The sequence below is a fragment of the Scyliorhinus torazame genome, chromosome 13 (assembly GCF_047496885.1).
Source record: "Scyliorhinus torazame isolate Kashiwa2021f chromosome 13, sScyTor2.1, whole genome shotgun sequence".
NCBI classification, from domain to species: Eukaryota; Metazoa; Chordata; class Chondrichthyes; order Carcharhiniformes; family Scyliorhinidae; genus Scyliorhinus; species Scyliorhinus torazame.
In genome coordinates, this window is record NC_092719.1 from 67,258,283 (window position 1) to 67,284,318 (window position 26,036).

The 26,036-nt window shown below is 45.1% G+C and overlaps 1 protein-coding gene across 3 annotated transcripts in view; it reads left to right on the top strand.

Moving 5' to 3' along the window:
* Positions 1–26,036, top strand: part of ptpro (protein tyrosine phosphatase receptor type O) — a 273,680-nt gene that overhangs the window by 83,845 nt on the left and 163,799 nt on the right. For 2 of the 3 annotated variants that reach the window (XM_072471710.1, XM_072471711.1), the window contains exon 2: positions 15,726–16,005. In XM_072471710.1, the coding sequence (XP_072327811.1) occupies positions 15,726–16,005 (280 nt within the window). Of the gene's footprint in view, positions 1–15,725; positions 16,006–18,490; positions 18,528–26,036 lie in introns of those variants that run through there. The other variant, XM_072471712.1, reaches the window with a different exon arrangement.

Sequence of the window (26,036 nt, forward strand, 5' to 3'; positions counted from 1 at the left end):
AACCCCAACAATTTGTCAAATTGTAAACTATGGAAAGGATATCTCACCACAGGAGTAATTCTACTGATTAATAGGGATTTGTTGCATTAAACAAACCTTATTATCAACATAGTATTAACCCCATTAACATCCATGGAAAAATCAGCTTAATTAACAGTTAAATGGTTCTTAAAAAAATAAAGGAAGGTTTTGAGATTATTTTCCCATCTATTTCTAAAATTTCAATAAGCAAAACCCACATATGGTCAAATGCCACTTATTAAGGTTAACACTTAGTGGTTTACAGATTTATTCACAAAGTCCTTGGGGGGAAGCTTTCAGAAGTCAGTATGAGAAACAACTCCTTTCCTCAGAATCCAGAGCAGAATTCTACAATCAAACTAAAACAGACCTAGCCCCTTCTATGAGTGACATCACAGCCCACGTAGCTGTTAACCTCTTAACCCCAGTTTTCCAGACATATAGGCTGGGATTCTCCGACCCCGCGAGGGCCCCCCACGGTGGCCTGGCCCGCGATCGGGGCCTACCGATTGGCGGGCGGGCTGATTCTGTGGGGGCCTACATTACTCTGCACCGGGCCCCTGTACGGCTCCGCCATATTGCCCGGGGGCCGGTGCAGAGAAGGGAACCCCCGCGCATGCGCGGAAATACGCGGGCCGTTCCGCGCAAGCGTGGGCACACGCGGGCCGTTTCCCGCCAGCTGGAGCTGAGGGTACCACTCCGCCGCCAACCTAGCCCCCTAAAAAGGTGAGAATTCCTCACTTTTGGGGGCCATTGATGCCGGAGTCATTGGTGCCGGTTTTCACGCCGGCGCCGGTGGGGACACAGCCCCATTATTAGAGAATCCCGCCCTTATTCTGGACACTTTAGCCTAAATCATTTTAATAACATTACTGCAACAGACATATAATACAATATATATAAAAATGTCCTACATTCATCACAACAGACTCCCTTCTCCCCTCACTTGGGTGGAAACCAATCATACATATAAGGATAATGCTCTCAACTTTCCCCGATTAGAAAAACTGCTCTCACTTACAACTGGAGCACACACTTTATTGAGACAGGATTGCAACATTAACTGTTAATACACTTCAAAAAGTAATTTCTTGGCTGCGAAGCAGCTTGCGACATCAAGAAAGCATCAAGAAAAGCATGTTTCTGAAGCAAACATTTTTAACGTGGGAATCAGCAACCTCAGCCAATGTAAGTAAATGCAATGAATTCTGATGACAAATGCTGGATGGGATTCTCCGTCTCGCCGTACACGTTTTCTGGTGCGGCGCGCCCCCGCCGGCAGCGGGACTCTCCGTCCCTACAGCCAGCCAATGGGTTTTCCCCATTGTGGGCACCCCCACGCCGTAGGGAAATCCCCGGGCGTGATTGCGCTGCCGGTGAAACGGAGGATCCTGCCGACGGAGAATCCAGCCCGCTGTCTTTTTTTCCGTTTAAATCTACCACGATACAGGGTTAGCCTATCAAATAATCCTACATGTAACCTTTGATCATTTCAAAACAAAGGCCTCGGGTTGTTATGAACTAGTACTACATGCATTGTTGATGCATTTTACTTTATATTAATGAGCACATTTGTATACCTCAATTGGAATTAGCTTCTGTGCAGCATTTTTAAACCTGTGTTCTTCATGAACATAGGCGCATGGTTGCATTTGATAATGACTGTCATACATAGGAAGGATTGTATTTGTCATTTACTGCCAAGCAACACTTGACGCGCCCTGCCCTTGCGAGTGATTAAGGAAGCGGAACCATCATTGATTTATTCTCTTTCAAATATACAAAGAAAAGGGAGAACAAAACAGCACACCATCCATTAAGAGCCACTAAATTGCAAAGCAATTTTCCTGCCAATCGAAGTAGATTATGCTAGTTTTGGCCTCATTATACCAGCTGCTCTAAATCTCTGTCGACAGCTCCATTGCCTCATTATACAGTCACCAGAAATTACCGCTTTTCCTCGATTGTCCCTGACCCCAAGGCATTTATTATTACATTGCAGAAGAGAACCTGAACGAACAATATGTGAAATGTGTGCATCTGGGATTAATCTTGATACGGCCAATTCCTTCAATTCAGCAACCCTTCCTTGTTCTCTGGCATCTAAAATTGGAAAGGATTGGAGACTGGCAGAATTCAACGTTTAAATGCTCTGCTGATCTTCAAGGTTTTAACACTGATATATTTGGCCTGCATCCAATTTTTCAAATTGAGCATTCAATATTTTGTAAGTGTGATGCTGGAAGGGGGGCTAGGTGTGATATCCCCCAAAATGGGCGAGGGCATCGCAATGCCTGATGAACTCGTGCCCGTTGACTGTGATTTTTTTAAATTCATTTACGGGATGTGGGTGCCGCTGGTTAGGCCAGCATTTATTGCCCATCCCTAATCGCCTTTCAGAAGGTGCTGGTGAGTTGCCGTCTTGAACCGCTGCAGTCCTTGAGGTGTAGGTACATCCACTGAGCTGTTAGGGAGGCAGTTCCAGGATGTTGCCCCAACGACAGTGAAGGAACGGTGATATATTTCCAAGTCAAGGTGGTGAGTGACTTGGTGGGGTTCCTGGGTATCTGCGGCTCTTTTCCTTCAAGATGATAAAGGTTGTGGGTTTGGAAGGTGCTGTCTAAGGAACCTTGGTGAGTTACTGCAGTGCATATTATAGATGGGACACATGGCTGCCACTGTTCATCAGTGATGGAGGGAGTGAATGTTTGTGGAGGGGGGAGCAATGAAGCGGGTTGCATTGTCCTGGATGCTGTCGAGCGTCTTGAGTACTGTTGGAGCTGCACTCATCCAGGCAAGTGGGGAATATTACATCACACTCCTGACGTGTGCCTTGTAGATGGTGAACAGGCTTTGGGGAGTCAAGAGGTGAGTTACTCACCGTAAGATTCCTAGTCTTTGACCTGCCCTGGTAGCCACAGTATTAATATGGCTAGTCCAGTTCAGTTTCTGATCAATGGTAACCTCCCACCAGGATGTTGATTGTGAGGGATTCAGCGATGCTAATGCCATTGAATGTCAAGGGGCGGTGGTTAGATCCTCTCTTGTAGGAGATGGTCACTTTCTGGCACTTGTGTGCCGCAAATGTAACTTGCCACTTGTCAGCCCAAGCCTGGATATTGTCCAGCTCTTGCTGTATTTCGACATGAACTGCTTCATTATCTGAAGAGCCGCGAATGGTGCTGAACATTGTGGAGTCTTCTGCAAACATCCCCACTTCTGACCTTATGATGGAAGGGAGGTCATTGATGAAGCAGCTGAAGATTATTGGGCCCAGGACACCACCCTGAGGAACTCCTCTAGTGATGTCTTAGAGCTGAGATGATTGACCTCCAACCACTACACCCATCTTCCTTTGCAAAGCAGCACGCCAACTTTGCGTTGCCTGCTCATTTCAGTGGTTTCATCATCCCGCCAGGGCTAACCGTGTTGGTGATTGGCTGGACGCACAGGAAGGGGAGTTGACATTGTGAGCGGCTAGCAACACTTAAAGTTGGGCTGCATCCCTTAAAGGGGAGGTGTATCGTGGCTGAAATAGTTGCCAGCATTCATGTAGGAAGTGACTGCGACTTGGGAATCATTGAAAAATGGTACCCATATTGGAGAAACCAGGGGTTTTGGATGTTGAACACGAGACCTTGTTGGAGGAGGTGGAAAAGAGGTCAGATGCCCCCTATCCTCGGGGGCCGAAGAGGGTCTTTAGACACACATTCAGAAGATTAGTGGAGCAAACAGTTGCAACCTCATTTGAGGGGTCAAGCCCCAAGTACGTGGATGCAGTGTCACCCAAAGTTCAAGAACTTCACAAAAGTGGTCAAGGTCAGTTAATGCATCTTCAGCTAGGAGAGTTGATCCCGGAGCACCCTGGATAGAGAGAGCCTCCTGCTGAGAATCCATCTTCCTCTCCCTTTTCCAGCAGTTTGTCCTGCTCTGTGGGTATTGGCACATTCACCCAGTCATTCCGTGTCCCAAAGGCTGGTGCATCCATGTCTGCGAGCTCCTGGTTTGTGCAGAAGTAAAACCTGTAGTAAAGGTCACAACTCTTATAGAATTGAAGCAACAGCGGGGAAAAAATCAACCAGCAACAACCCTGTCGGTGGACGATGATTCCTTTAAATAGAGCTGGTGTTGGAGGGGGTTGGGGCACAAATTCCTCCTGCTGCTGAATAAATGTGCAGCTGTGCAAGGTTCAGAGGGCGCATGGCTGGAGAGTTGGCTCCATAATGGCACCGACGATATTGAAACGGCATTGAATGCTGACTGATGTCATGACCTGTCAGCTCTGCAAATTCAAGCGGTCATTCGCTGCACGTGGTAACACCCTCACCAATATAACATCTGTCATGATTCATCCCCAAAGTATCTGCAGTGCCACAGACACCATTTTGGAGCTTGGAAGATCACACGTAATGTATAAATGATCCCAGTATCTAGAGTGTTTTCGTAATTTATTTTCCTTTTGATTTTCCTTTTTAGTATTCAGGTCAGTGTTGCATTTTCTCCCGGCTGGGCGATAAATTAGTATGCCAAGAGGCTGAAAAATTGTATGTTAAGAGTCCTAATCTAGGATTTAAATTGCTAAGGAAGCCAGACCAGTGACTTGAACAATGAGTTGATCATTTCTCAGTCAGACATGTAGTAGACAGCTCTATAAGAGATATATGAACCAACAGAGTAAGTGATTAGGATATCATTCATCCTGCTGGGATTCATTTGGTAGATGATGATGTTAATGACACTTGATTTTAACAAGGTTATTAATAGATTGATTTAAAAAGTAATTTGTTACCTGTGTGTCTGAAATGACTTCCCATTTCTACCTTTTGTTTTGGGACCATTCCACAAATGTATTGGGCACGTTCCACGATCTTGCAGAATCCTTACAGCTGCCCCATTGTGCTCTACACGCACCAGCAAAGAGGGATTGAGACACAATCATTTCATTCCAAAACAACATTGCCTATCCTCATTGTGGCATCTTTAATGTAATTGGGATAACCTGTCGACTTACAACTTCTCATAATTTACTTGCTACACTCTTGCGAAGATTTGTCTGCTTCGGACAACATTTCTTGAGCATATCTTTTTTTGATTCATTCATGGGGTATGGGCAATGCAAGGCCAGCATTTGTTGCCATCCCCAATTGTCCATTGAGTAATTGGTGGGGAATCACCTAATTGGGCATGTGGTGTAGGTCCACCAACCGTGATTAGGCATGTTGATAGCGATTTAATACAACCAAGTGGCTTGCTAGGCCATTCTAGAGCATAGTTAAGAGTCAACCACATTGCTTTGATCTGGAGTCAGGTGTAGGCCAGACTGGGTAAGGGAAGCTGATTTCCCTCCCTAGAGGGCAATCATGAACCAGATGGGTTTCTATGCCAATCCAGTCGTTACATGCCTGATACCACTAGCTTTTTATTCCTGCTTTATTTAACTAGTTTAATTTAAATTCCCCAATTGCCATGGTGGGAATTTAGCTCATGTCGCCAGATCATCAGTCGAGGCATCTGGATTACCAATTCAGCAAAATAACCAATCTGCAATCATTCCCAAAAATGTTTACAACTTCAATTTATATCCATGTATGGCTGGGGCTCCTACTCTACAGTAATATTCATGACATACCTTTCTGCACCCTTCTTTATTACACATCTACCCTGGGTCTTCAGTCATGGCCTCAGTGTGCAGAAAATGTTCAACCTCAAATATTAACCAGAACTCCAGAATTTTCCAGCTGTTCACACTTGGCAGGATCTTCTGGTCCAGTCGACGGCACACCTCCGCCATAGGTTTCCCGGCATCGAGGAGTGCATTAAATGGGAAATCCCTTTGACAACGGTGGGACCAGTAGATCGGTCGTCGGCCAATGGCGGGTTGCCTCCCGCCACGGTGAACCGCACGGCAGGTTGCGCGGTAAATCCCGGCCACTGTCACACTTTAAACCACCATTGCATACCACACCAAAAACATCTTCCACACCAAAAACATTCTTCCATCACTACATTGCTGTGCTGGATAGCAAAGCGGAGTCAGCGGTCAGCACTCTCAGGCTCTATTTTTTGGTACCTCTGGGTTCATAGCTCCGAAAAAATGAATGTTGCAGGGTGAGTGCCTGACTTTAAATCCTTTGGGATGTTTACCAATCTATGTACCACTACACAATTAGTGTTGATGAATAAATAAATTTGATATGTAAATCATAGAATAGTTACTTAACAAAGCACACACCATTAACTTTGTTGTATTCTGATGAATGTAGGAATTTCAGATATATATTGTATTATATGTATCTGGTGTAGTAATCGTTAAAAGCCTGGGTTAATGCAGATCTGACTGCTGCAGTAATGTCTTTAAAATCCAGGTTTAAAAGACAGGCAGACACTGGGGCTACAGAAGGGATAATTAAAGCATCGTAAAAGTAAGATCATAATTCATCCCAGCCGTGTATATTGTTTACCTAATTAGGGCTAATGGAATTTTGTTTTTAGAAAGAAGGTTCCCTGGGGAGTAGATAATTAGAGACATTAGGTTATCCTTAGTACGATGGTTTGTAACCCTATTAATGAGATAGAGATGATGTAGTTAATGGGAGGAGCCAGGGGCTGAGGAGTCAGGTGTTGAGTTTCAGTTTTAGGTTTTGATGTGAAAAGAGCAGGAGCTTTTTGCCAAATGCTGGGATGTTAAACAGTGGTTTGACACAGGCAAGCATCTGCAGGTTGTCTCCTGATGGATCTCTCCCTCTCTCTCAAAGCAGTTTCCCAAGACATCTCTATACAGCAAGTATTCCTGTGTTTGCTAACCATATTTAAAAGCGGATTTTGACCCGAGATGAGTTTTGCTTGACTGGAGATAAAAAGACAGCAATTAGGAGTTAAAGTGTTTCATTTTGTTGTTAAGCATTGTTTAGCTGGTAACTGTAAACTTTTTCTTGTATGATGTTAAAGTTAGTTTAATCCTGTGTTAGTAATAAAGTTTGTTTTAATAGACCATGCACCTATTCGTGTGTGGAATCACTCCTGGAGCGAATTATCCTTTCCTCACAGTCTTACAAATTAAATAAAATATTCAGGTTTTTGTCTGGTATCCTAGAAATTATTGGGGTCTGTCCGTGACCATAATAGTATCTTCAATTTTTGACAGTCCTAATATATTCTTAATTCTCCTCCCTCAAGAAATAAACTATTGCTTCTTCATCATTATGGCCTTGGGTACACTACACTGTACCAAAGAAATGAGGATTCAGACAAAATAAATTGACACAAAGCTATGATATACATTTCAATAGCTGCATTATCAGAATTATTAAGAACACGGCTGTTGGGAAATGCCTGGTTATTCCAAATTGCATGTCATATAATGTGAGAAAAGTTTTGAAATCCAGAGAATGATGTGCCAAACATTTTGTGATGATTTAAAATAAAGGGTGGCATGGTGGCGCTGCTGACAGCGCTGAAGACCCGGGTTCGATCCCGGCTCTGGGTCACTGTCCACGTGGAGTTTGCACATTCACCCGTGTCTGCATGGGTCTCACCCCCACAACCCAAAGATGTTCAGGGCAGGTAGATTGGCCACACTAAATTGCTCCTTAATTGGGGAAAAATAAAATAATTGGGTACTCTAAATTCATTAAAAAATTATTTAAAATAAAATAAGTGTTTATTAAGCAATAAAATAAACAGCAGTAAAATAAACTAGAAGTGTCCTTAACTAAGACAATGGTTATCCACAACATCTCTAACTTTACCTAGTTCCATACACCTTTATTTGACTACCTTCAGAGCTAATTCTCCCTGAGCATTCCACGTCACCGTATGGATTTTTAAAAGCGGAAACAAAAATCCCGTAACAGTTACCAGACCAGGCAGTTATACTTCTTTTGGGTTTGCTTCTGAGGTAAAACAAACAGCTGGCTTCTCAAGATGGGCTTTCTCAACAGACCCAGCCTTCTGAGATTTAACAGCTATTCCTGCCGTGGCTGAGGTTGGAAGCAGCTACCAATGCATAGGTTTAATTATCTCCTGATATACAGCATTTGCCCGTTTGATCTTCCTTCAACTGAACCAACCTCTTCAGAAGTCAAACGTAATTACCTTCATTTCATGACTCTAATTTTCAGGTGTAAACGCAAAGTTCACACCTTGGGCTGAGTTCTCCACTTCGCTGGCAATGAGAATTGCGATCGGCCGGAAAATCAGGTGCAATGGATAAATCATGATTCACACCCGGTGCACATTCTGTAACCATACTCCAGTCCCTCACTGGTGCCATTATTGAAGTTTGCGCACCACGCCGGCAGGTTCATGCAAAACCGTCATTTGCGTGGATTTATATCTCATTAGCAGGTCGGACACTTCATGCCCCACCCCTCCGCGATGCTCTGCCCTTTCTTAGGGGGAGGTCAGCTGGGCATGAATTGGTGGAAGTATTTACAAGCTGGCCTTGGGCATCATGGCTATGGGGTGTCATGAGAATGTCGCTTTAAGAAATGTTTGGCTGCTCATATTATTGCAGTGATGTCAGAGTGTAGGGTGGAGCTGGGCTGTCTGTCAGCTTTTTACTTTTGTTTTAGGCTGTTTGCTGCAGGGTGTGTTTTTGTTTCATTTTCAGAGCTGAGTCGTTGCAGTCACAGCCAGAAGGTGTTTTAGAGTCTCCCTCTGTAATCTAAAGACTGTAAATCGATCCTTTGGTGATTTAAAACTAATAACTGCTCACAGTAATGACTTTAACCTGATGTGCTTCTGTTTAAAGGTTTTTTTTCAGTAAGAATTACTTAGTGTTGTATTCTTTGGGGGATGTATTTGAATTAATTGTTGCTAAGATGTGCACTGTTATGTTTTAAAAAGGTTAACTTGAGTTCATAGAATAAACATTTTTTGCTTTAAAAATTACTTTTCCATTTCTGCTCTACCACACCTGTAGAGTGGGCCGTGTGCTCCCCATACCACAATCTATTAACAGTTGTGGGTCAGGTGAACTCCATGCTACACTTTGGGGTTCTTTAAACCCTGGCCCATAACTAATTGGGGGCTCGAGGGAGATAAAAGTCTATTTATTGGATTGGCTTAGTGAACTTAAAGACAGGGAGGGGTGAGTATATTGTGGTTGCTTTTCAGGTGTGGTATTTCAGTTTAAGTAGGGAGTGTGTTGTGGACAGTGGCTCTTTCAGAGGCTCTGAAGTTTTGGGGGATGGAGACGGTCACACACAGTACCTTACGGACAGAGACTAAAAGCAGACTGTTAGATTTGGCAAAAACATTGCAGTTAATATTACCTGACAAAATGCGAAAAGCTGAGGTAATTATGGCGGTGGTTGCCTGAGATACAGTTTGTCTCATTGGAAATGGCAAAAATTCTGTTACGAATTAAACAAATGGAACATGAGAAAGAATTAAAGCAGCTTGAACATGAAAGAGAGGAAAAAGAAAGAGAAAGAGAGACAGAGGAAAAAGGGAGAGAAGAAAGGAAAACAGAAAGAATAGCCCTAGCATAACAACAAGAAAGAGAAAGGTAGATACACATCATGGAAAAAGATAAAGAGAGAGTTTGAACTTCAGAAAATGGCCATGAAACATGACAGTCAGTTGAAATTGGCAGACGTAAAGGGAAACGTACAGTTGGATGATAGTGATGAGGATAGTGAGAAAGAGCGTCAAAGTCGAAGGCTTGGTGGGAATCTATTTAAATATGTCCAAGCATTGCCAAGGTTTGATGAGGAGGAGGTAGAAGCCTTTTTCAGTTCATTTGAGACGGTGACTAAACAAATGAAATGGCCACAGGATATATTACTGATTCAAACAAAGCTGGTAGGTAGGGCTAGTGAAGTGTTTGCATCACTACCGGAGGAAGTACCTGGGACGTATGAGGAGGTGAAAAAATCCATCGTCGGTGCATATGAACTAGTGCCTGAAGCTTACAGACAAAGGTTTAGAAATGTAAGGAAAGAATTTGGTTAAGTATACATGGCTTTTGAAAGGATCAAACAGAGTAATTTTGATAGGTGGATAAGGGCTTTGAAAATAGACCAAACGTATGAAGCTCTCAGAGAAATTATACTTTTGGAGGAGTTTAAAAATTCAATTCCTGATGTAGTGAGAACTCATGTGGAAGAGCAGAGGGTTAAAACTGCGAAGTTAGCAGTAGAAATGGCAGATGATTATGAATTAGTTCATAAATCAAAGCTTGGTTTCCGACATCAGTTTCAGCCTGTGAGGGATAGAAACTGGGGACATGAGAAATACTCAAGTGGTACAGGTAAAGGTGATCTGATGGGAGATAATAAGGGGAGTGTACCACAGACTAAAGAAGAAATCCAGGAGGGTGGAAGAGACATGAAAGGTTTCAATTGTTTTCACTGTAATAAACTAGGCCATGTAAAGTCACAGTGTTGGTGGTTGAAGAAAAGCACTGGGAAGGCTGATGTGATAAAACAGGATAAGACAGTGGGATTTGTTAGAGTGGTAAAGGAAAGGCCAAGTGAAGCGAAGGAGGTGCAAAAGATTGTACAGCCTGATCGAGAGCTGATTGATAAGAAGGTGCCAGATCTCTTTAAAGAATTTACTTGTGTGGGAAAAGTTTACTCATGTATATCAGGAGGAGCAGGTAAAGAAGTCACAATTTTAAGAGATACAGGGGCTAGTCAGTCTTTAATGATAAGAGATGAGGAATTATGTAGTTTGGGAAGAATGTTGGCAGAAAAGGTGGTGATATGTGGAATTCAGGGTGAGAGGAGTAGCGTTCCATTATATAAGGTAAGGTTGGAAAGTCCAGTGAAGAGTGGTGAAGTGGTAGTAGGAGTAATAGATAAACTATCTTGTCCAGGAATACAGTTTATCTTGGGTAATGATATAGCTGGATCGCAGGTGGGAGTGATGCCTACTGTGGTTGATCAGCCATTGGAAAATCAGTCAACTGAAGTGTTGAAGGACGAATATCCTGGGATTTTTCCGGATTGTGTAGTAACAAGGTCGCAAAGTCACAGGTTAAGACAAGAGGAGAAATCAAAGAGTGAAGGTGAAGTTGAAGTGCAATTATCAGAAACGATTTTTGATCAGATGGTTGAAAAAGAACAAGAGGAGGGTGAGGCGGATATTTTTAGTTCAGGAAAATTGGCGGAGTTACAACAGAAAGATGTAGAAATAAAACGGATATATCAGAAAGCATATACGGAGGAGGAATCTGAGAGTATACCAGAGTGTTATTACCGTAAAAATGATGTCTTGATGAGAAAATGGAGACCTGTATGTGCAGAAGTTCATCAAGTAGTATTGCCGGTAGGGTATAGAAAGGAGGTGTTGCGAGTTGCACATGAGGTACCAGTGGGAGGTCATTTGGGAATAAGGAAAACTCAAGCTAAAATCCAGAAACATTTTTAGTGGCCTGGACTACATAAAGATGTAGTTAAATTTTGGCAATCATATCACACATGTCAAGTGATAGGGAAACCTCAAGCAGTGATAAAACCAGTGCCCTTAACACCCATTCCAGAATTTGAGGAACCTTTTACAAGGGTCTTAATCGATTGTGTAGGACCGCTTCCTAAAACAAAAAGTGGGAATTAATTCTTTTGACTGTAATGGATGTGTCTACTAGGTTTCCAGAGGCCATTCCAGTACGTAATATTACAGCTAAAAGGATTGTGGAGGAGTTCCTTAAATTCTTTACTAGATATGGACTAACCACAGAAATTCAATCGGATCAAGGAATGAATTTTACTTCAAAGTTATTCAAAAAAGTTATGGATAGCGTTGGAATAAAACAATTTAAATAAACTGCGTACCATCCAAAATCGCAGGGAGCGTTAGAAAGGTGGAATCAGACATTAAAGACAATGTTGAGGGCGTATTGTCAAGATTATCCAGAGGATTGGGATAAAGGAATTTGATTCGTATTGTTTGCAATTAGGGATGCACCTCCTGGGCGGGATTCTCCACAATCGGCGCGATGTCCGCCAACCGGCGCCAAAAACGGTGCGAATCAGTCCGGCATCGTGCGCCCCAAAGGTGCGGAATTCTCCGCATCTTGAGGGGCCGAGCCCTCACCTTGAGGGGCTAGATCCCCGCCGGACTGATTTCCGCCTCACCAGCTGGCGGGAAAGGCCTTTGGTGCCCCGCCAGCTTGCGCGGAAATGACTTTGCCATGCGGCGCATGCGCGGGAGCGTCAGCGGCCGCTCACGGCATCCCCGCACATGCGCAATGGAGGGGGTCTCTTCCGCCTCCGCCATAGTGGAGACCATGGCCAAGGCGGAAGGAAAAGAGTGCCCCCACGGCACAGGCCCGCCTGAGGATCAGTGGGCCCCGATCGCGGGCCAGGCCACTGTGGGGGCACCCCCCGGGGCCAGATCGCCCCGTGCCCCGGAGCCCGCCCGCGCCGCCTTGTCCCGCCGGTAAGAGAGGTGGTTTGATTCTCGCCGGCGGGACAGGCATTCCAGCAGCGGGACTTCGGCCCATCGCGGGGGGTCGGAGAATCCCGCCCAATGAGTCTACCAAATTTAGTCCTTTTGAACTAATTTTTGGTCATGAGGTAAGAGGACCACTTAAATTGATGATGGAGAAATTGGTGGGTGAGAAATCGGAAATTACACTATTGGATTACGTGTCAAATTTTAGGGACCGATTAAATAGAGCAGATGAATTGGCTAGACAACATTTAAAAGTTGAACAAAATGGGATGAAACGGGCAGCGGACAAGAAATCCAAAGTCTATAGTTTTGCCAGTGGAGATAAAGTTTTAGTATTGTTACCAGTGGTAGGTGAGCCTTTAAAAGCAAAGTTTTGTGGACCTTATCAGATTGAAAGGAAATTAAGTGAGGTGAATTATGTGGTAAAACACCAGATAGAAGGAAGACTCACCGAGTGTGTCATGTGAATATGCTTAAAAGGTACTTTGAAAGGGAAGGAGAGAAAAAGGAGGTTTTAATGATTCTAACTCAAAGTGACGAACCAAATCCAGATGACTGTGAATTTGACATACCTCAAATTAAATTGGAAAATGAGGATGTTCTTAAAAATTGGGATGAATTGTTAAATTACCTTCCAGAGGAAAAACAAACTGATCTGAAAGAGTTATTGATATCACATGGGCAAGTTTGTAGAGATAAATTGGGAAGTACTAAAATGGCTATACATGATGTAGATGTGGGAAATGCTGTTCCGATCAAACAACATCCATATAGACTTAACCCTTTAAAATTGGCAGAGGTTAACAGAGAGATTGAGAGTATGCTGAAGAATGGCATAATTGAAGTGGGTTGCCGCCAATGGAGCTCACCCATAGTAATGGTATCTAAACCAGATGGTACCCAACAGTTGTGTGTGGACTATCGAAAGGTGAATGCAGTTACAAGAACAGACTCTTATCCTATCCCTGGAGGATTGCATGGAGAAAGTGGGACAATCTGCTTTTATTTCCAACTTCCAGACATGGAAAGAACATTTAAACCATCGAATGGAGTTCTTCGATCGACTTCAGGTGGCGGGTTTGGTGATGAACATAGCCGAAAGTGAATTTGGAGAAGCCCGAATCACTTTCCTTGCGGAGTTTCCGATACCCTCAAGATGAAGGGAAATAATGCAATTTCTTAGCATGAGTGGATTTGATCGAACATTTGTGCAAAGGTTTTGTGGCGTGATTACTCCACTGATGGACTTGCTGAAGAAATGTAAAAAATTTCAATGGACAGCGGACTTTCAACAGGCATTTGACTGCCTGAAAGCTGTGATCACCAATGCTCCTGTGTTGGAGAATTGCAAGGGGCTCTGTTGTCAGATTGAACTAAAGTATCTGAGTCTAAAGAGAAATGCCGAGGAGTAGAGGAATGGATGGATCGTGCAGAGCCTTTCTTCAAAGAGACTGTCAATCGAGAAGGATTTCGGTTGGAGGAAGAAGAACAAAGAAAAATGGACTATATTATTATACCTGTTTGCATGTGTTGTTTTTTTTTTTAAACGAAAAGATATATTTACTGTGTACATTTCTTTGTGGATGGTGCAAAAGTGAAAAATGAAACCATCTTGAAGTTGATGGTTTATTTTTTTTCTTGGGGGGAGGTGTCATGTGAGGGTACCTTTAAGACATGGATGTTTAAGCAATGTACCTTTACGAAAACAGTGATGTCAGAGAGTGGGTGGAGCACAGCTCATTTCAGCCATTTTGCATTCTCTGTTTTGCAGGTTTTTAGTTTCAGTTTAAAAGCAGTGTCTGTGTGTTTCCTGAGAGCTGCAAGTTTTGCAGTTTGGTTTTGCTGAGAGCAACTAAAAAGTGCCTGGCTGGTTTTGCTGAGAGCAGTTTAAAAGTAGAAAGCCAGTTTGCGACAGTCTCTGCCATTCTACAGAAAATATATACATCCTTTAACCTGATGCGATACTGTTCAAAGGTGTTAAGTCTCTTCGAAGTTTGAAGGAACGTTTTAAGGAATTATTTACTGTTGCAATATTTTCCGAGTTATCTTTGAAGTAAGGGGTGTTAAGAGATCCAATGTTTATTTAAGATGTTAAGTTGAGTTCATGGATTAAACAGTGTTTTGCGTTTAAAAACCCACGTGTCCATAATTGTAGTCCCACACCTAGGGAAAAAGCCGTGTGCTCGGAAAAGCAACAAATCCATTAAAGGGAGAGGTTGGTTGAACTCCATGATACATTTTGGGGTTCTGAAAAGCCTCGCCCATAACACAATTCATGCATTGGGGTTTGGTGGAGGGTAGGATGTAAAAGCGATGCAGGCAGATGGGTTTTGATTGGCCTCTCGTGGATTGGAGGGGTGATGGGAGTGTTGCCGGGGCACAGAGGTGGTGACTTGGCCGAGCTGCCCTGAGGAGGGCATTCATTTGTTTTGAGGCACTGAGTTCCGCTCCTTCGAGAGAGACTGCAAACACTAACTGCCTCTGCCACCTCTTCCCAGACTCTGTTGATTACAGCTGGCTTCAGTCTGCAGCCCACCCTGGGGAAAAGGACATTCCTCCTCTGCTGCACTCTGTCCAGCGTTCAATTGAGCTCACTTTCCCGAAAGCAGGGAGCAGGTCTCCTTTGCGGCATCTTCTTGGCTGCAATGAGAGTGAATGGTGAATATAGTGCTTATAAGCAGCTCCAACTAGTCAGGCTCTTCAGTCTCAGCTGAATACTGGCTTGTTCAGCTTTCAAGATTTTCTTCACCTCTGGCTGTATCCGCTTCAAGTGTAAGAGGAGAGAAATGCAGGTTCCCTCCTAAGATTTCAATATTGCACTTTTAAAGGCTGCTCTCTTCTATATATGCTTTTAAAAAGCTAAATGGCAGCTGGTTTATGTTTGTTTTAATAAGAGCAGTATTTTTAAATGTAAAAAGCTAGTTGCTGCTGAAATGGTAGCAAATGGCATATATTTAGGGAAGAAACACTCATTGAAATATAATTCCATTGCGATAATCTGCTCTAGCGTACAAGAATCTTTGACCTTGACCTGAATTTTCCAGCTCTTTGAATCCATCTGACATGTATAAAACTGGGCATTTCACAGCAAATACTATTCTGATCTTCTTTTCCTCTCCTTGCATGCGTGTTAAGTGTGATTACAGCTGAATAAATATTTTCTTTTACCGTGTCCTAATTATTTCTACAGACGGAACGGTATTCCTTTAAATATTTAGTTAGACCGTCCTGTACACATGTGTGAAAAGCACCATTTTAAGAATTTTATTCTGAATGATTATTCTTATGTTCCCCCTCTCCAGAGTGTTGCTGCGATCTCTGCCACAGTTAGTGACGACAACAAAATCATCGTGTCACTCCAGCCATCTGATGTCACCAATGGATCCTCCCTGTACTTTGTGAAAATAACTCAGTCTGTTAACCTGACCAATTATAAGCTCCAGTTCAAAGACTTCAACAATACACTCCCTCCTCCAGTGGTCTTCAATGCTTCTTACCATGGGATCTACTACTTAGTGACCCTTCTGACTGGAAGCTCAAAATCAACTGTTAAGCCGGTACATTTAGTTGCTGTACTAACAAGTAAGCAACTCCTTTTTTGGCATTGTTTATTATGCTTGTCAGTGAGTTTAATGTAGGATAATGGATGCCTAGGAATGAGTCATCTCTTGGGGAGGTTATGATGATCTCCTAGACAACAGGAGTGAAACGTGGGGCTGGATTTTCATCTACGAGGCTAGTACCGGGAGTTGGAAAGTTTCCCGGCTCAGCATTCTCGCCTTGGGAGAAAGTGGCTGCAAAGGCAGAGTTTTCATTCCAGGGGAACGGAAATAGCTGGAGGATGGTATGCCACTATTGGACCAGTATATTCGAGGCGGGCTGCTTAACGAGTCCATCTTGGCATTTTGGGACTTCATCCCAGTTACAATAAAATCAAGAACATTTTTAAAAGCCCTCTGGCCCTCACCCCACACACTCCCCATGTCCATTCATGTCAACCCAGGCCACCTTATGGATCCCACCCACTCCCCCATAGCCTCTCATACCTTCCATGCTAACCTAAGCTCCCCTCACCCATCCGTCATGGCACCTCGATGCTCCATGCCAACCTATGACAGTTCTATGTCCAATTAGCAAGTATACAATCTGTATAGAACGACTGAAACTTATAGTAACAATACCACGTGAAAAGCTTCAAAAGACAGTAATTAATTCGCAAGAAAATTATTTTTAGTGCAGCTCTTTTAAAAGTACCAATCATCCAGGCTGTTTAAGGTATCAGTAGCAAAAGGATTGGCAAACACTTGAAACACTTCAGCAGTAAAGGGCATTCAGCCTCTGATCTCCGGGTAAGCGTTCTCTAAGGCGGCCTTCAGGACGCGCGACAACGCAGAATCGCCGAGCAGAAACTTATAGCCAAGTTCCGCACACGAGTGCGGCCTCAACCGGGACCTGGGATTCATGTCACATTACATTCATCCCCCACCACCTGGCCTGCGAAATCCTACCAACTGTCCTGGCTTGATACAATTCACACCTCTTTAACCTGGGGTTACCCCATCTCTGGATCTGTAAAGATTTAATCACCTGCTAATGGTCGCATTCCAAGCATTGTCTGGCATCTTTGAATTTGTCTATATATATGTTTCTGGAACATACCTCTTCATTCACCTGAGGAAGGAGCAGCGCTCTGAAAGCTAGTGACATCGAAACAAACCTGTTGGACTTTAACCTGGTGTTGTAAGACTTCGTACTGTGCTCACCCCAGTCCAACGCCGGCATCTCCACATCATAAATTAAGGTCGTGCATGCAGTCCCACAGCACCAGGGACCCAGGTTCGATTCCAGCCTGGTGTCTGTCTGTGCGGAGTTTACACTTTCTCCCCGTGTCTGCATGGGTCTTTCCCTCCCACAGTCCAAAGATGTGCAAAAATTGCCCCTTTGTTTGCCTGTGTGTGCGTAGCTATGCTTGATGTGGTGGAATACCCCTCAAGCTATAAGAAGTAAAGTAAAGTCACCATAGCTCCAGATGACCAAAGGCTGCTTTCCCCTTTGAGGAAGTGGGGGGTGATTGGTGGTGATTTAACCTGAGGGTCACCACACCACAGGCGAGGTTGAGAAGGTGGGGCTTTCATGAATAACCTCAGCCAGTGCAGGAATTGAACCTGTGCAGTTGGCCTTGCTCTGCATCACAAACCAGCTGTCCAGCCAACCGAGCTAAACTGGCTCCCTCAAGCTATGAACCCCTGGCAACAGATTCGGGACCTGTTCCAGGAATGATTAGTTACAGAAACAGATGAAAGACTTACCAATACATCGTCAGGGTGTGGAATGGTTGAGGAAGATGAAATGGCTGCTGCTTCCTCCAGGAGACAACAAATTCATTGGATATGTTGTTATCTATTATTTGGGGTGATTTCACAATTGCCAATTCCAGTGGAGAATTCACACCCACAGATAGACCTAGACATTAGAGCACAATTACTGAACTGATTCAAGCACTCTTTGGCAATCCAATCAACTGATATAAAGCAACTAGCTTATTTGTTGCTATCAATAATTTCATATGTAGAATCATAGGAGGAATGACCATCTTTCTTCAGCTGGTCATTACATTATCGCATTAAAACTGTTGCTCACAATTAAAATAACAGCTCTGTCAAAACAGGCCAATTGACTGCCCTATGAGTGGGCTTTGTATTAAGCTGACACAAAGTAATCTCCTGTCTGAAGAGTTTATCAGGCTGTATTGAGTAAGTAATAGTTTTCTACCAAACGCAAAGACAATTATCTGTCTGAAGAAAACGAAATAAAACGCTGGCACTTACTTTTACGGGGTTGCTCATGTGGGTAATTGCTCCAGAAGTTTATAAAGTCGCGTTGTCAATCATCAAGGTCAAAAGAAAAACAAGGATCAGGTTTAGGAATTTATTTAACCAGTGAAAGTTCACAAAATATTACTGCGGTGGATTAATGCTTGAACAGTTTTGATCTGGATCTCTCCTCATTGATGGTAGAAGATTCATCATGTGACACTTGTCACTTATAGGCCAGACCAGGTAAAGACGGCAGATTTCCTTCCCTAAAGGACATCAGTGAACCAGGTAGGTTTTTACAACAATCGATTTTTGTTGTTATCGTAGTTACTTTATTGCTATAATTATTATTATTTAATATGATATAATAAATATAGCAATTTAATGATATAATAATTAGTTATGATAGTAGTCACGGCCACCATTACCTAGACTAGCTTTATATTCCAGATTTATTTATTGAATTTAAATTCCCTCCGCTGCCGTGGTGGGTTTTGAACCCGTGTCTCCAGAGCAATAGCCTGGGCCACTGAGTTACTGCCGATTAACATTAGCTCATCATCTGCCCATGGTACACAGGCAACAAAAATGCTCAAATACACAATTGGAAGGCAGGGCTTTGTCTCAAGAAGTTTGGAATTTGGTCCACGAGGATCAAACTGGGTTCGTTAAGGGGAGACAGCTGAACACGAATATACGGAGGCTGCTAGGGGTGATGATGATGCCCCCGCCGGAGGGGGAGGCGGAGATAGTGGTGGCGATGGACGCTGAGAAAGCATTTGACAGGGTGGAGTGGGACTACTTATGGGAAGTGTTGAGGAGATTTGGTTTTGGAGAGGGGTTTATTGGATGGGTACAGCTGCTATATAGGGCCCCGGTGGCAAGTGTGATCACGAACAGGCAGAGGTCCGACTACTTCCGTCTTTATAGAGGGACAAGACAGGGGTGTCCCCTGTCCCCGTTACTGTTTGCATTGGCAATTGAGCCGCTGGCCATAGCACTGAGGGGCTCTAGGAAGTGGAGGGGAATACTCAGGGGAGGAGAAGAACACCGGGTATCATTATATGCAGATGATCTATTGCTGTATGTTGCGGACCCAGTGGAGGGGATGCCTGAGATAATGCGGTCACTCAGGGAGTTTGGGGAATTTTCGGGGTACAAACTGAATATGGGAAGAGTGAGTTGTTCGTGGTGCATCCGGGGGAGCAGAACAGGGGAATAGATGATTTACCGCTGAGGAGGGTAATAAGAGATTTCCGGTACTTAGGGATCCAGATAGCCAGGAGCTGGGGAACCCTACATAGGCTTAATTTAACACGATTGGTGGAACAGATGGAGAAGGATTTTAAGAGATGGGACATGGTGTCCCTGTCACTGGTGGGTAGGGTGCAGGCGGTCAAAATGGTAGTCCTCCCGAGATTTCTTTTTGTGTTCCAGTGCCTCCCGGTGATGGTTACGAGGGCTTTTTTCAAAAGAATTGAGAAGCGTGTTATGAGCTTTGTGTGGGCTGGGAAGACCCCGAGAGTGAGGAGGGTTTTTTTGCAGCGTAGCAGGGATAGGGGGGGACTGGCACTGCCGAGCTTAAGTGATTATTATTGGGCCGCCAATATCTCAATGGTGTGTAAGTGGATGGGAGAAGGGAAGGGAGCGGCGTGGAAGAGACTGGAAATGGCGTCCTGTAAAGGAACCAGCCTACAAGCATTGGCGCCGGCGCCGTTGCCGTTCTCCCCGAAGAAATACACCACAAGTCCAGTGGTGGTGGCAACACTGAAAATTTGGGGGCAGTGGAGATGGCATAAGGGAATGGCGGGTGCCTCGGTGCGGTCCCCGATAAGGAATAATCATAGGTTTGTCCCGGGAAGAATAGATGGGGGATTTAGAACATGGCAGAGAGCATGGATTGTGCAACTGAGGGATCTGTTCCTAGACGGGACGTTTGCGAGTCTGGGAGCGCTGACGGAAAAATAAGGGTTGCCCCAGGGGAATGCATTTCGGTATATGCAATTGAGGGCTTTTGCGAGGCAACAGGTGAGGGAATATCCGCAGCTCCCGACGCAGGAGATTCAGGATAGAGTGATTTCGGGGACATGGGTGGGGAATGGTAGGGTGTCAGATATATACAGGGAAATGAGAGACGAGGGGGAGATCATGGTGGATGAGCTGAAGGGAAAATGGGAAGAAGAGCTGGGGGAAGAGATTGAATTGTGGCTGTGGGCAGATGCCCTACACAGGGTAAACTCTTCGTCCTCGTGTGCCAGGCTTAGCCTGATACAATTCAAGGTCTTGCACAGGGCGCACATGACCGGAGCAAGGCTCAGTAAATTTTTCGGGGTAGAGGATAGGTGCGGGAGATGCGTGAGAAGCCCAGCGAACCACACCCACATGTTTTGGTCATGCTCGGTACTGCAAGGGTTCTGGGTGGGGGTGGCAAATGTGCTTTCGAAGGTGGTGGGGGTCCGGGTCGAGCCAAGCTGGGGTTTGGCTATATTCGGGGTTGCAGAAGAGCCGGGAGTGCAGGAGGCGAGAGAGGCTGATGTTTTGGCCTTTGCGCCCCTAGTAGCCCGGCGAAGGATATTGTTAATGTGGAAGGAAGCTAAACCCCCGGGCGTGGAGGCCTGGATAAACGACATGGCAGGGTTTATAAAACTGGAACGGATAAAGTTCGCACAAAGAGGTTCGGCTCAAGGGTTCACCAGGCGGTGGCAACCGTTCATTGACTATCTCGCAGAACGATAAAGGAACTGGGAAAGTAGCAGCAGCAACCCAGGGGGGAGGGGGGGAGGGGGGGAGGGCTCGGGTGGGTCCTCAGGGGTGCTTTTGTATGGATATTTTTACTTGGATATGTATATTGGCTTGTTTGACTTTATTATTTGGGAGAGTTAATATTTTGTTACGGCAGTTGCCATTTAGTTTATATATTATTTATTTATTTGTTAAAAAACGGTCACTGTTATTTATATTGTTTTATTGTTGTAAAAAGGGAAAAGTTTTTGTACTGTTTTGTTTGGCCGAAAAAAATTTGAATAAAATATATTTTTTTTTAAAAAGAAGTTTGGAATTTAAAGTGAGGAAAATTGTTGTACAGTTGATAAAGGTTATGGACGCAATCTTCCCAAACGGGAACAAAGTCCCCTAGCGAGCGCGTTTAGCCACGGATTTCCCCGCACTCGCAGTGCCGAGAAACACATGATTATTCAACACAACCCGTGTTGAATAAGGGGCCTGAACGGGGTTTTTTACAATGGGGACTTTCGCTCGCTGGAACTCCCCATTGTAGTGAGAGAATGGGGTGCCATTTTTAAATGGTGTCCTGATCCCCAATTGCATGTGCAAAAAAATGCCTGCTTGGCACCTTTGCAGCACCAACCTAGTAGTGCCCATGCCAGCAGGCAGTGCCACCTGGGCTCTTTGGCAATGCCAGGCTGGCACCCAGGTGGCACTGCCAAGGTACCCAGGTGGCACCAGAAGTGCCAGGGCACCACCCTGCCCAAAGGGCATGCCGCTGGGGATCGCTGATCCCCTTAGAGACCCCCACGAGTGCCGTTCCATCTGACCCCCGTTTGTGGGGACCAGGACCAAACGGCGTTCACCTGAGACCTCTTGAGGCGAAGGGATTCACCTCGCCACGTCTTCGAGATTGCATTGAATATCGCGTGGCTTTGTCAGCCGGGTAGATCCCGGAAGCGGGGAATCCCAGCTGTCAATACCCACTTTGCGCTGTGGCGAGCTGCTTTCCTGGAGCAGCATGGCCGTAGGAGCGCACCCTATAATCCAACAAGGAGTCCCCTTATCTAACCTCAATGTCTTACCACAGTTCCTTGGCAAAGTTCCTTCATATAACTTCTAAACTAAAATGGAAGAAAAGTATAATAAATCATTCAACCCAATATTTGTCCATTAGATTCGCTAGATAAAGACTCCATGCTAATTTAAGCAATTGCCACTTCAGAACATGTGTCTTTATTCTAGCAGCGCCTAAGTCTGAAGCTACCTTACCTGCTTTAATGAACGAAGCATCTCTTGATCAGCATGTGCCAAACCTTGAAGTGCAAACACCTGTGTTAATTAATTTAAGAAGGCGTCCAATATTTAATCTTGCAGGTTTCTTAGTTTACAGAAAAACGAACTACCAACAAAACACCTCTTTGAGTACAGCTGTAGCATCAGATGTAGGCTCCTGCCTCTGATTTCCCCAGTTGCCAGGTACAAGGTACAAGGGAGAGGCCCTTGGATGTGGTTGCTAATTTGAGGCTGCTATTGGAAACCTGAAAAGAGAGCAAGAGATAATCTGAGGAGACGAGAAAACAATAGTGTTGTGAAGTGGTAAAGATCAAATCCCCAGACTGAGGGGTGGGTTAACCTGCTGTCTGTGGAGTGTCTGGTTTAAAGAACCTAAACATTAAGATTGTGATGGACAGGCGGAGAGATCTTGGAGTTTAAACAAGGTATTCAGTTAAGTAATAACAAATATTAGGTAGAGATTTGATAGTTTCTATGTCTGAGACATTTCCAGGAGGAAATACAGCTGTAAGAGAGAGGAATTTATCAAACTAAGTAAATTGGCTGTCTGCACATCAAATCACAGTCAAGAGTCAAAGTCCTTGTTAAATAGAAAACAGAGAGTAGAACAGAAATAGGTGACATTATAAGAAGTAGCAAGAGGCAAATCATTCCTCGGATGCAATCAAAAGATGGACCTCTACAGATACGAGACTAATGAGAACTTCCTTTGAAAGTTATGGCTGGGAGAGATAGCAGGCAGTATTCTCCACCCCCCGCCCCCCCCCCCCCCCCCCCCCCCCCCCCCCACAGCCGTGTTTCTCAGCGGCGCATCATTCACTGGGGAATTTCCCATTGAAACCACCCCATGTCGCTGGGAAATCCATGGGCAAGTGTGTGCTGCCAGCGGGAGCAGAGGGCAGGATTCTCCAATAATGGGGCTATGTCCCCACTCCAGTGTCAAAACGCGGGCGAAGCACTCTGGACTTTCCTGAAGGAAGTCCAGAGTGGTTCTCCTACCTGAAGGGGGCTAGCAGGGCCCCGGAGTGCACCTCGCAGCTCTGGCTGCCAGTATGGGGCCCTGCACGTCCGGTTAGGGGTCCGCCTTGCGCACAGTGGCGGCCTGTGGTGGCGGCCCCGCGCGACATTGCGGACCCACACCGCGGACCGGCACCAAAGCGGTAGGCCCCCCCGAGATCGCGCTCGCCCGCGGATCGGTGGCTGCCGATCGATAGCCTAGCCGTCTGTGAGGACGCCCCAGTGAAGGACCCCCCCACCAGGGCGGCCGCGGACTGAGTCTGCAGCCGCCACGCCGAGTTCCCAGTGGGTGGGATCATGAGAGACCCACGTCGTCGGGAACTCAGCCAGTTACACTTGGAGAATCATTGTGGGGGCCTATGTCAATGGCCCCCTACCCGTGCCGCGTAGACCACGCCCGCGCGATTCGTGGCGATTCTCCGGGGACACCGGAGAATCGCGGGAGTGGCTTCGCGCCACTTCGGCGTCAATGCCCATTCTCTGCCCCCATGCCGATTGAGATTTCGGCACGGAGGCTTGGAGAATTCCGCCCAAAATTTTCAAACCATTCGGAAGGTATGGCACTTGTCAGCTTTGGTTAATTAGCCCAGTATTTAAACTGGGATGCGACTCTCCCAGCTTCACCACCAAGATATTTGGGGGCTTGAGTGACAAAGAGAATGACATAGCATCTAACAGGCCTCTTGCGAGATTAACGACACTCGTTATGCCGCGTGAGATCGAGCGAGATCTGCAGGTTCCATATTTGCATATTTAAATGCAGTTAAACTCAGTTAAACATGTTTGCGCCAGAGTTACCCAAGGCGCGGGACCTAATGGCCTGGCCTGGGAGACCCTGTGCGGGCGTTGTTTAGCATTGGTTTCCACAAACATGGACCAGGCGTACCAGCACTTGGTGAGGTCTCCCAGGCAGCCGAGGGGTCCCAGATGGTCGGGCTCTGGGTAGGGTGGGACCCTGGCACTCCCGATGCCACCCGAGCATATAAAAATAGCACCCCGATCGCTTCCTGCACTGGCAAGCTGAGCTCGTTAGTGCAGGAAATCAGCCTAAGCCTGGCCTCGGCAGTTCGTTCCTCGCCGAGGTCGAAAAATGAAGCAGATTCACATTTAATAGCGGGGTCACTCAGCGCCGGGATACACCCTGATAAACATGCTGAAATGGGATTCTGTTTCATTTCCATTAAATCAGGTCCAAAATTAAAAAGCTGATCCCTCATCTCACCTACAGACATGTACTTATTAATATGCAAGGCATAAAGTATGTTAATTTACCTGCAGTAGGAAAGAAAACTTTCTTGAGTATGTTCTTGCAACCAATTGGAAAATATTTATCTGGTTGATTCTGTTCTTTTTCTGTCTTAATCATCTGTTGAAATATGCACATTCCAGGAAACCTACAGTAATGGAATGTCACCACTCTTGGGTGATCTGCTTATTGGCTCAGATTTAGTATTATACCCGAAATAACCTTGTCTATCATTCAATTTATTCAAACGTGCTTTGTGGGTGAAGGTATTTTCATTTAGATAAAAAGAGTAAAAGAGAAAAGAACAAAGAACAAACAGTACAGCACAGGAACAGGCCCTTCGGCCCTTCAAGCCTGCGTCGGCCATGCTGCCCTTCTAAACTAAAATCTTCTACACTTCCGGGGTTCCTATCCCTCTATTCCCATCCTATTCATGTATTTGTCAAGATGCCCCTTAAATGTCACTATCGTACCTGCTTCCACCACCTCCTCCGGCAGCGAGTTCCAGGCACCCACGACCCTCTGTGTAAAGAACTTGCCTCTAAACCTTGCCCCTCGCATCTTAAACTTATGCCCCCTAGTAATTGACCCCTCTACCCTGGGAAAAAGCCTCTGACTATCCACCCTGTCTATGCCCCTCATAATTTTGTAGACCTCTATCAGCTCGCCCCTCAACCTCCGTCGTTCCAGTGAGAACAAACCGAGTTTATTCAACCTCTCATCGTCGCTAGTGCCCTCCATACCAGGCAACATCCTGGTAAATCTCTTCTGCATCCTCTCTAAAGCTTCCACTTCCTTCTGGTAGTGTGGCGACCAGAATGGAACACTATACCCCAAGTGTGGCCTAACTAAAGTTCTATACAGCTGCAACATGACTTGCCAATTTTTATACTCAATGCCCTAGCCAATGAAGGCAAGCATGCCGTATGCCTTCTTGACTACCTTCTCCACCTGTGTTGTCCCTTTCAGTGACCTGTGGACCTGTACACCTAGATCTCTCTGACTGTCAATACTCTTGAAGGTCCTGCCATTCACTGTATATTCCCTACCTGTATCAGACCTTCCAAAATGCATTACCTCACATTTGTCCGGATTAAACTCCATCTGCCATCTCTTCGCCCAAGTCTCCAGACAATCTAAAAGAGAACACATGCTTTTGGTATTTTGTAACAATTAACAGTTAAAGTAATGTTTGCGATTTTTCTCAACCCCCAATGGCATTGGACATCTGGCAGAAACAAGTTCGGACTGACTGGGCAGGGGTATATGTCCAAACAATATACCTCGACCACATGTCCAAGGAATAGGAGCAGGAGTAGTGATGCACGATCAATTGTACAAAGACTCAGTTTGGATACAACTGTGGCTTTATTCCAAAAGATGTGTGGCCTCCCACGGCGAAATGGCTGCTGAATAGAGGACACGCATAACGGAGCCAGCAGGCAGGGGCTACCGGCGAACCTGTAGTACAGGTCCTTCCTTACATCACCTAATACAGGCGCAACAGTGGTTTA